The 12187-nt window shown below is 39.5% G+C and overlaps 1 protein-coding gene across 1 annotated transcript in view; it reads right to left on the bottom strand.

Moving 5' to 3' along the window:
• The window catches only part of DPYD (dihydropyrimidine dehydrogenase), an 821342-nt gene extending 809976 nt beyond the window's left edge, over nucleotides 1–11366 (bottom strand). Inside the window, exon 1 of the mRNA XM_007462610.1 lies at nucleotides 11269–11366. Coding sequence (XP_007462672.1) covers nucleotides 11269–11307 — 39 coding nt within the window. The 5' untranslated portion in view covers nucleotides 11308–11366. The remainder of the gene's footprint in view (nucleotides 1–11268) is intronic.
• Nucleotides 11367–12187: the final 821 nt, after the last annotated feature.

Here is a 12187-nt window from a genome sequence, read left to right as displayed (position 1 = left end):
AGGGAAATACTTCTGACAGGATAGAAAAGCAAAAATAAAATTATATATGATAACTTCTCTTTTTTGTGTGTGTATGTATTATAGATTTTTGGTCTGTGGTTAATATGAGGTTTATATATATATATATATATATATATATATATATATGATTAAGTTGCTGATCTCTTAACTTCAAATGCATTTTAATGACCCTGCATTTTTACTCCCCACACCCTCACTACTACTGTTTTTGACATCATATTTTACACTTTTTGTTTTGTGTATCCTACTGCAGATATAGATGATTTTACTACTTTTGCCTTTTAACCTTCTTATTAGCTTTGTATGTGGTGGACTTGCCTTCCCCAATGAGCTTTTTCCTTTCATAATTTTCATGTTTCTAATTTTGGCCTTTTCTTATTCCCTTAGAGAACTCTCTTTTAGGCTTCTTGTAAAGCTGGTTTGGTGGTGCCGAACCCTTTTTCCTTTGCTTGTCTGTAAAAACTTTTGATTTCTCCATCAAATCTGAATGAAAGCCTTGCTGGGTAGAGTATTCTTGGTTGTAGGTTTTCCACTTCATCACTTTAAATATATTATGACTGCAGAGTTTCTGCAGAAAAGTTAGTTGATAGCCTATGGGAGTTCCCTTCTACATAACTCGTTGCTTTTTCCTCGTTGCTTTTAATATTCTCTATCTTTAATTTTTGCCATTTTAATTACAGTGTGTCTTCGTGTGGTCCTCTTTGGGTTGATCCTATTTGGGACTCTCTGTGATTCCTGGACCTGGATGTCTGTTTACTCTCCCAGGCTAGGGAAGTTTTCACCTATGATACCTTCAAACATGTTCTCTTCCCTTTCTCTCTTCTTCCGGGACCACTATAATGGGAATGTCAGTGAGCTTGATGTTGTCCTAGAGGTCTCTTAAACTGTCCTCATTTCTTTTCATTCTTTTTTTTCTGTTCAGCTTCAGTGACTTCCACTACTCTGTCTTCCAGCTCACTGATTTGTTCCTCTGTATCATTTCATTTACTGTTGATTCCTTCTAGTGTACTTTTCATTTCAATTATTGTATTCTTCACCTCTATTTTGTTCCTCTTTATATTTTCTAACTCTTTGTTATAAACTTCTGACTTCTCACTTTGTTCATCCATTCTTCTCTCAAGTTCTCTGATCATCTTCACAATCATTCCTTTGAACTCTTTATCTGGAAGACTGTCTACCTCTTCACTTAGATTTTCTTCTGCAGTTTTACGTTGCTCCTTTGTTTGGAACATGTTCCTCTGTCACCTCACTTTGCCTAAGTTGCTGTATTTATTTCTATGTATCTGGTAGGTTGGTTATGTTTCCTGACCTGGGAAAAGTGGCCTTCTGTAGGAGATGCCTTATGCATCCCAGCAGTATACTCCCCTCTGATCACCAGAGCTATATGCATTAGTGGTGCCTCTATGAAGGCTGCATGGGCACTTCTGTTGTGGCAGGCTGACTACTGTGGATGGCCTGGTAGGTGCGGCCAGCCCTTCGTCCAGTTGGTTCCCAGGCCTTGCCTTGTGCAGAGGCTGCTGGCTACTGGTTGGCAGCATTGGGTCACAAGATAGCTGGCTGTGGAACCCCAGGGGGTCCTGGGACTAGTACTGGCCCAGTACGCAGAGCTGGGCTCTGGAGTGGGTGGATGAAATGCTAAGGTTCCTGGATCTAGTGTCAGTCTGCTTATTTGTGGTGCCAGCTCCTGACACAGCAGGCTGTGGGTTTCTGGGTGTCCCAGACCTGGTGCTGGTGTGCTGGTGAGTGAAGCTGGAAATCAGGGCAGCTGGCTGAGGAGTCCAAGATAGCTCAGAACTGATATTGGCCTGCTGGTGGGTGGGGCCAGGGTTGGCAGGGCCTGAGGCTTGTGCTGGACACTGGCAGGTGGGTCCAGGACCCATGGGGTCCCAGGGCTAGTGCCAGCTCACCGTTGGGCAGAGCCAAGTCCCAGGGTCTCTAACTGCAGGGCCCCAGGGTGTCCCAAGGCTTGTGTTAACCCACTGGTGAGTGGCCAACCCTGGGGTGGCTGGCCGAGGGGCCCAAGGTTTCTTGGAGCTGGTGTTAGCCTGCTGGTAGGAGGGCTCAGGGCCCACTGGGTCCCAGTGCTGGTGGTGGCCTACCAGTAAGTGAGCTGGGTCCTGCCACGGCAGGCTGCCAGGTGCAACTGATCTGGGACTGATGTCCACATACTGGTGGGTGGGGTGGGACCCAGGGGGTTCTGGAACTAGTATGTGTCCAGTAAAGAGCTGGGAAAGAGCTGGGTCCTTGAGTCTCTGGTTGAAGGGCGCTGGGGTGTGCCACTTCTAGTGCCTGCTCCCTGGTGTGTGGCATCAAGTCTTAGGCCCTCTGATGGACAGGGCCATGCCCAGGAGAGGCTGTGGGTTCATGGGGTCTTAAGGCAGCCTGCCTGCTGGTGGGTGGGGCCATGCGCGCACGTGTTTGTGTGAGTGCGTGCATGTGTATAATGGAATATTACTCAGCCAAAACAGAGAATGAAATTTTGCCAATTTTTCCATTTGCAACAACATGGATGGACCTTGAGGGTATCATGCTTAGTGAAATAACTCAGACAGAGAAAGACAAGTACTGTATGTTATCACTTACATGTGGAATCAAAAAATAAAATAGGGGCTTCCCTGGTGGCGCAGTGCTTGAGAGTCCGCCTGCCGATGCAGGAGACGCGGGTTCGTGCCCCGTTTCGGGAAGATCCCACATGCCGCGGAGCGGCTGGGCCCGTGAGCCATGGCCACTGAGCCTGCGCGTCCGGAGCCTGTGCTCTGCAAATGGGAGAGGCCACGACAGTGAGAGGCCCGCATAACGCAAGAAAAAAATAAAATAAAATAAAATAAAATAAAATAAAATAAAATAAAACACAGCAAATGAATGAAAATAACAAAAAAAGAAACAACTCACTGATACAGAGAACTAGTGGTTACCAGTAGGGAGAAGGAATCAGAAAGGGGCAAGATAAGGGTAGGGGATTAAGAGATACAAAATACTATGTGTAAAATAAATAAGCTAAAGGTTATATTGTACAGCACAGGGAATATAGCCAATATTTTATAATAACTTTAAATGGAGTATACTCTATAAAAATTTTGAATCACTACATTATACACCTGAAACTAATATTGTAAATCAACTATACCCAAATGAATATTATATGTGATTAATCTATTTAGGGAAAAAAACCTCATGTATAGGAAAATACTAAATTACTATCAGCATGACTGTTTCATGTGGTATGACTGTATGTTTGGGATCTTCTTTTCACTTTATTTTGCATACTTTAAATCTTCTGTAATGATCATGAAAAATAATTAAGTTAGAGAAATTTTTAAAAATTAATGGAAGTTAACCCCCAATAAACAGTATTTTGCTGTGAATGTTGTTGCGCTTTAATCCTAGGGATCTGTGAAGAGAACTGAATGACTTTTTCTTCTTTGAATTACCAAGGATTTCAAACTTTTCACCAGCACTCCCCAAAATCTGTCATGGAAGAACATTTGGAAGAAGATTCTCAAAGCTTTGAGGACACTGTGGTGCAAAGAGTCAGAGAAAGGTAACTTGAATTTCTGTGGGCCTGGGGATCCACTATCTGTACTCTAGTTTCCATTGACAGTTATCAATCAAAAAGCACACTGGAGAAACTGATTCCTTTTTGGAATCTCTGGTCTTAATTCCTAGTTAAATACAGCATCACTCTACAGACACAAAAAAAATACGAATTTATTAACTCCAGATCACCCTCACAGAACTCCAGCCATATAAAGAAGATCGGACTTTTTCTGTGTGCTCAGGAGAGATTTAGACTTAACTCATTCATTTGATTAAAAAAGAAAAGGAAGCAGGCAAGCATGAAGAAAGTTTAAAAATCAGGTGCATAAGTATATCAAATCCTTATAGCTGGTATAAATGGTGCACTTAATCCTACCTAGCATGTAAAATACAGTAGCTCTACACCACTACCTTGCATTTCCTTAATATAATCACCCAGCAGGTCACGTTTCCAAACGATTTCACCATTGCCATACTGTATCACAAACCATCTGTAAAAGACTGATCAATAGCACACTCATTGAGGAATCAGCAAACTCTTCACAGTGGTTGAATAATTTCCACAAGGTCAGACAGCAATGGATCTCACTTATGGAGCAAAACCCAGGCTTGGCCCCTATCCCAGGATACTTATTTTAATTAACATATAGTAAATACACATTATCTTCTATTGTTTTGCTGAAGATTTCCTCATGGCCTTTAATTAAACATACTAACATTTCTAAAGTTTTAACATGCTACTATGGTCAATTTTTAATATCATTCAAAGGATTCCACAAAGACTAAACAAACAGATCTACTTAGATGAGTCAATCTTGAGTAAGTAAAACAAGTTGAAAACTGGAGGATGAAGTTTTGGGAGAGAGGTGAAGGTGGGGAAGGGCATGGGGAGGATCAGCAGAGAGTGGAAGGTAATAAAATATTGGGGGTAGGGAGAAGTACAGTCAGGCTCCATCCTTGAGCACCATCTGTATAAATCAGGCCTGGAGTTGACATGTAATTTTGTGTGGGTCCCCTGAGAAGTGGCCCTCAGGGCTTCATTATTGATGAAGAGATTTTTCTTCAAAGTGGCCTAGCCAGGAGTGCCTCAAGGGGACATTCATAAGCACTCATAATATCAATTTCCAAGCACCTGGGAGGTAGGGACACAGATTGTCTCTTTAATTATTATGATAGAGGTAGAAGATAGTGAGAATGCTATTACACAACCAAGCTGAAATCCTCAAAGAAATTAAATTACCATAACCTAGTATAAAAAGTTTATTATCTGAGTCATCCTTTAGTAAGGGCACACTTTACCTTTTCCTGGTGCAAAATAGGTTGATCTCCAATTCCCTCCTTCCTAGGAATTAAAAAAGTTATAAATACAAATATAGTGTGTGCAGGGATGCTTAGAAGTCTGGAAAGAAACTTTCTTTGAAGCTAATATGCTCACTTAGAGAAACTATAAGTTTAGTCCAGTTTACACAAAGAGATATGCAGTTGGACAACTTTTTCTTAAAATAATTGTATAGGGGTTTCTTTTCAGAAAAGGATAACACCAATCCCTTCTACATATCATTGAGAATGCCAAGAAATCATTTTCACCAATGCTTGGGCCTGATCTAGTCACAAAAACACTCAGAAAAACACCAAAAAAATCAATCCACATGCACACTGCAGTAAAACAGCAAGGGTTAGGAGGGTACGGGAACAGTCAATGCTGAATCTGAATCTTATTCCCCAGAGATTTAGATGTGGATAATCCTATATAGACAAAGCCTGTGCCACATACTTCCTTTGAATCTCCTGCAGCTTACACTAGAGGGTTGGTAATACAGTGGGTATTAAAAATATTTTTTAAATAGAAATAAAACTCAAAATGAAGAGGGTCTCTTTAATTTGACCTGAATTTTAAAAACTCCCCCATCTCACTGGTAATACTGACCAAAAGAATTCAGGAATTTTCTCATAAGTCATGTCTGCAAAATTTTTTCATCTGTAATAAGCCTCACTCATAATTCCTTTAACTTCATTAACTCTCCCTTTCTTCACATATTTTAACAGCTTTTGATACCACTAGTTAATTCTTGGAGTTGAACAACATTCTAGCCAAATGACATTTACATAACACAGATGATATATGCAATAATAATATTTACAATAACTACTACCACTCAAAAAGCACACATTTTAAGTGACAGATGCTGTCTAAGGCATTATATGTACATGACTCCAATTAATCCTTATTTATTAAATAAAATTAAATTAAATTAAAGTTAATAAATTAAATCCTTAATTTATTGCATGAAATAAATTAAGATTAAAACCAACTGACAGAGGAAGAAATGATTGATAGTCCAGGAAACAACTTGACCACAATCACACAAATAAAAAAAATAACAGTGGCAGGATTTGAACCCAGGACCGTTTTAACACAATTTTTGTTTGTTTTGGTTTATTTTTCAAACTAACCATGAAATGAAGCTTGATTTTGTGAAATACAAAATAAAAATTTTTATACAAAAATAATGAGTTCCTAACATCAATATATAGATAAGTGTGGTGAAGAGTCTGAAAGAAGTTATATGTTGAGTTAAATACAGATGTTTCTTATCTACTAGTATAACATTTTAATTAAAAGCAATGGAAGCAGTAATAATTATAAACCACAGGAAAGACATAATCCTATTAAGAGTTATCAGTAGTATAATTGGCTCCAGGATATCTGTGAACACCCACATTATTGATGTTTGAGGCCAAAAAATACCTTCTGTCTTAACATGGAGGATTAAGAGCAAATGAAGTCCAGAAGGCAAACATGTCACATTTAAATATCAAAATCCTGATTACAGATAAATTTATAACCTTAGAATGCCTTATTAAATACTTTTTAAAAGTCAGGATATGAATGACACAGAACTTTCCTTACAGTTTTAAGGACTGAAGATTTCTTCCTCCTATATATCATTGTGTCCATTTAGCTAAGAGGCAGAAAAGCAAATTGGCCAATTCTACTTTTCAATCTCTTTGGCCACACTGAAGCCTAGACTATATCAAATCTCTTACAGTTCCTTTGTCACATTATTTCATGATGATTTTTTTTTAGTCTCATTGTCTTCAATTTTAGTGTTTCTAATTTTGTGACTTAACTTTATGCTAATTACTAGAATTCTCCCACAGTGACCACACATGTTTACCTTATTGGAAGGTCTATTTTTCAGCTCTTGTGTTGTTGCTTGTTTATATACAGAGTTTGGTAAAATGCTGTATTCCCACAGTTTAGGAAAGATATGATTGCTTAATGATCATCCAGTTATCTCAGCATTCTGACTAGAGATCTTCTTGGTATTCTTACTAATTCCTTACTGTAAATGTAGAGCTTTCCAAAACTGGGTTTTCCTTCTAGAATGTAAGAAAGGAGACTATTGAATTTTAGCACATTTTAACAATTAAGCAATCAGTCAACACTACCTGCTATGATTAAGATTAAGCAGATCCAATCTAAAAATCTCCCTAGTGATAGATTCATCATTAGTCATTAATCTCACAGTTGTTAATTAAACCACTGAAACTAGCCATCTACTTCATGTGTAGGAGGTAAAATTTTTTTAAAAACTGTAATGAAATACATACATAACCATCCTTAACTATAGGAATGTGTAGTACCTTAAAACTGCAAGGAGCTATCATTGGAATAACTCCAAATTTGGAGTAACTTTCCAAATCACATAATCAGACACATTTCTACCACCCAGCTAAATTCCTTAGAAAGGAGAAATACTTTAAAATAAAATTAAGTATTGTCCACGGGACAGCTTAAAATAAGGAGAACAAGCACATTTTTAACAACTCCAACTCACAAAACAAATTTAAAAAAAAAATTTTTAATGCTTTAAAAGCCTTGGCAAATCAAGATTGCATTCCCAGAGATTTGTGGTGCCCAATCGATAAAAGGAAGGAGACAAAAATGGATGCAGTAAAAAACATTTAAGTTTAAATAAATAAATAACCCATAACTTCTGCAAAGTTGAATCCTTATTCTCTCCTTTGGATCTATGCACCTCCTCCCTCCCCAGGGGCAAAAGCAGTTACGATAAAGGGCATTCTGAAATATCTTTTGCCATCTCTACCAATTCATAAGCCTGTTTTCAAAATTCTCCTGAAAATTTACTTTCTCCAAGTTGTTTCCATTATACTGCCATTTCCCAAAGCCATCATTTTATTATCTTATTTTCTTAATTAACAAACACAGAAAATTCTAGATTATCTTCTCAAATTAATAGAAGTCACAGCATCAGTAATTCAGAAACCATTTCTATTGAACTCTAAAAGCATTATGATTTTGTGGACATTGGACTGAAATCATTTTTTTATTCAAGATAAATTTGAAATGAGTTTATAAACCCTTATGAGTCATTAACTAATAATTCTAAGAATAGACTTTGACTTGGGATTGTGGAAACAGTAAAGGGGTGGACAGCAATTTAGTTCAACTATGAATACTTACCAAAATTACTAATATCCAAAGAATTAATTAAAAGCTTACTGTACCTGCATACATTTTCATTCTGCCATACTTTTACAGTAAATTCTCAATTACCTATGTCAGTGGAGGGGAACAAGACAGTGAACTCTTCCAAAATCATTCTTACTTGCTTTTAAAAGTGCAGATATTGACAACAGACCAGTTGTCAGTTCAAACTAAATGAATTATTGTGAAGGTACTGCTGAGGTCAGGGAAAGTGATCAATGTCTGATATTCACCTTTCTTGAAACCCTCCCAGGAGAATTTGTATTCAAAAGTCATTCTTGACAAAATTTAGCTATATCCAAAAAGTAAGCCCACAAAGCAAAATAACTTTTAAAAGTATATAGCTACCATTAATGAAATTTAAAATAGTAGTTATTTCACAGGCAGTGATTTTCCTACAATAGTTGTTCTATATTTTTATTTTTTAACATGTTTTGCCCTTTTCCTAACAAGATGTGAAATTGTGACATTTATTTATTAATTTTACATCTTGTCTATGTTTATATCTTGTCTATTTTATATCTTGTTTATTATCTTGTCTATGATTATTTTCCTTACTTAGCAGATTGTGCAGATGTGACACAGAGAAGCTAGGTAACCTAAACAAAGTCACCTATCTAAAAAGGGGTAGACACAGACCTCAACCACAGGCAGTTTGCTCCAGATCCCAGGCCCTGAACCACATTAATAGGTCTGGAAAAATGTCTGACTTCTCATACATCTGCTACCATTACTACAATTACAATAATTTTTTTAGTATATGAGCTAGATTCTATTGCCTAGTATCTATTACCTACTAATGCATCCTTGCTATGCCTATCTTCTGGCCCAGGGATATTTCAGTTTTGGAGTCTGGTGACCTTCTGACTGTTTTATTATGCTCCCAACCCTTCAAACCCTGATGCGCTATTGGATTGAGGCTAGAAATATGGAGTGAGCACACAAAACAACTTTGTAAGCCTCAGTAACTTTTTTCCCCAGAAACAAAAATATTTCTTGGCTGCTTCACTGAAACCTGAGGTTCTATAGGTAGCTTAAGGAGAAAATTTAGTCACTATTATAGCGGGTTGTCACCATCACCTTCTGTTCTTTTCACATTTATCAACTGAACACTTACTGTTTTATACTGATAATTTTTTTTAAAGATTACATGCTTCTCCACATATTTTAGACAAGGCAATGGTCACAAGCAGATCAATCTCTAGACAAAGATTTTAAAGAATTCATTCAAAATAGGCAAATCCAAAGTATACATTCAAATTTGATAGAAAATTGAACCTTCATAATTCATTCTGACTCTTCCAAAAAAAAAAAAAAATGAGCTTTGGTGAGTCAACTGGATCACCTGAGACATCTATGCTTGGTTGTGTTCCTCTAGATTTAATGTATTTTTCCTCACTGCATTATATTTTAATGATTAATTTCACACCCTTTCATGGTACTCTAGCTCCTGAATCATGGGTATTACTTTGAGGGAAAAGAAAATTCCTGTGCATGATGAAAGATGTTACTGATTAAAGTGTGGTGCATATATGAACTACCTAAAAGGTGAAAAAGCTTGAATGCCACTATTCTATATCAAGTAATATTGGGCCAACTAAGCTTAGATTAAGGGGAGTAAATGTGAGGGTTTGACCTTCTTAAATGGTCTTAGTTGAAACAATTCATGAAATTAAGCTGGTGGTTAATGTTTCACTGGCATCTTTTTCCTTAGTGTAATATGGTTATGAACTGATTCCATGGACAACTGCAAAAGAGACAGATAAATTCAAAAGCCAAAAGCCATCTGCCCTCTGACATTCTTCTCTCTGAAATCAGTACATCACTACTACCTAACACTGTCAGAAACATACTATTTGACTTAGCTTCAAAAGGGGAGGGGGGGGGCCAGAGGGGGCATTTGGTGAAGTCAAAGTAACAAGGACCAAAAAGGACAATGACGTAAATCAAGAATCTTTTACCCCGTGCATGAATAAACATTGGGTTAAATATATCATATTGATCAATATGAAAAAGTAAACTATCCACAAGAGAAACTACAAGTAAATTAAGTAGACATGTCCACATAATATACTTTGGCTCTTATTACTAGAGTGGATTTTTCAAACCAATGTATGGAATCTGGAGAAAACACTACTATCATGCCCCAAACAGAACACAAAGTTCCTTCAATCACTGACAGAGATAACACAGAGGCAACACAATGGCAAAAAGCAGCTCTTCTGCAAACAGGTGGTTTTAAAATTTTACTTAAGCCACTGAAAGGACTGAGGAAAGGAAAATTTTTTCATTCTAAGGAAAACATAGGCGTGCACATACACACGTTTTACCAGCGTAGGAGACTCAAATTTTAAAAAGCCCCAAACAAAACACAACAAAAAACTACAAAGCAGTTTAGTTTAGCTCAAAAGTGCTGACATTGGGTTAGTACGTCTAAAATCACTGTTTGTTATTATACCTGTCTCATCGCATACATAAAGGTCTTAGGGAGAAGTCAAAGGAAATGGTCATGTCTTTCAGGGAGGATTTTATTCACAGGAAGAAAGATGACATTTTTACAGAAACAGAGTGCAAGAGAGAAACAAAAACTGTTGACGAGAGGAAAATACAGTTTATTTTGTATTTCTGAAGGCACTGTATTTTTCATATTTTCAATACCTTATCCCATTCTTCTCTATGTTATTTTCATAAGCAATTCTAAGGCTAGCAGGGGCTGCTATAGCTGACACACAGATCTTTATTTCTATACTTTGCAAATATGCATTATTCCGCGACTGGAGGTGGGGCAGCAGACTGGTGGTGTACGGAAACGCGAAACGCTTACAGGGGTAAAGGGGAAGGTGCGGGATAGACTGCGTGAGAAATGAGCGCTCCTTTGAGAAAATCCATCTCTCTCGAACACTCGTGGTTCTTCAGTCACTGCCACTCAGGGACTTCTTTAACCCCCACTCCGAAGTAAACAGCCAGGTCCCATGCCAAAGAACACCGCTACCGTCGCGGGCCCCCCACTTCCCTACCTGCCAGCCCACACGGGTCTCTGGCTCCTCGCTCCTCCGCCTCCCCCCAAGACCTCCCGCGGAGGCAAAGTTTCCCGCCTCTCCCACTTTCCCCGGCCCTGCGGTGGCCGCGGCGGCCTTCCGGGCACCCGCCCGCTGCGTCCCCCGCCCTCCCTAGACGAGCCCGCGCGCAGTCGGTACCTCGATGTCCACCACGTCCTTGCTTAGCACAGAGGCCATGGCGTTGCCCACAGCCTGGAGTCTCCTACAGACGAACCCACCCCGCGTCCTCAGGCTCCAGCCGGAGAGCAAAGCAACAGCTTGCCCGAGCGCCTGTGGAAATGGAAAGCAGAAGGCAGTCGGCGCGGGGGCGGGGCGGGCGCCGGGCGGTGACGCCCCCGGGGCGGGGCTGCGCGCTCGGCCCCGCGGTTCCCCGCGCGCCGCACCACTGGCCGAGTGGCGGGAAGGAGCCCGCCCCCTGTGTCCCGCCTCCGCCCCACAGCCTAGCAGCTTGTTTTCCTTCTGCTCTCGGAAGGAAGGGAGGGAGAGAGCGCTCGCTCTGGGGACTGGCCTTTGCCCTGTAAACTGTTAAAGGCTGAGTTGGTACGTAGGGGCCAGATGTGATTAAAGGTAAAAACAGTCGGCACTCTAAGTAACTAATTACTCCTTTTCTCTCCTTCCGCATTAGCCCTGCGAGGTGCAGAAACATTGTCTTATGGGCAGCTGCATCTTCAGAATTCCTCAGGGATAAGATAGTAGTAAATGTTCGTCAGGCCATCCAACAAATAAGCGGGAGCAGGCAAGGTCAGTGGTCTTCTGAGAATTGACAATCCATGGGGGCAGGGGCGAAGAGAAAGGGGGCCCGGGATGGGAGTGAGCAAAAATTTCTACAGACAGAAGCTGCAAGTAGCAAGTCCTGTAGGTGGTACAAAATCAAGGTTGTATTTTTGCAGTGCAGTACATTCTAATGTCTATTTTAAAAAATTGTTCTAAAATGTGAAGCTCTTTTGAAGAATTGTTCTTTATGTTTTGTTGTAGAGCTTGCTGGGGAGAGGGGAACGATTTCATTTAGAGACAATCTCAATCCAGAAAATATTCTCCTCATCTTTGAGTGTGTCTG

Source organism: Lipotes vexillifer, unplaced genomic scaffold (assembly GCF_000442215.2).
Source record: "Lipotes vexillifer unplaced genomic scaffold, Lipotes_vexillifer_v1.1 scaffold826, whole genome shotgun sequence".
Lineage (NCBI taxonomy): Eukaryota > Metazoa > Chordata > Mammalia > Artiodactyla > Lipotidae > Lipotes > Lipotes vexillifer.
Note: the sequence above shows the minus strand (reverse complement) of the source record. Positions and strands in the feature narration are given on the sequence as shown.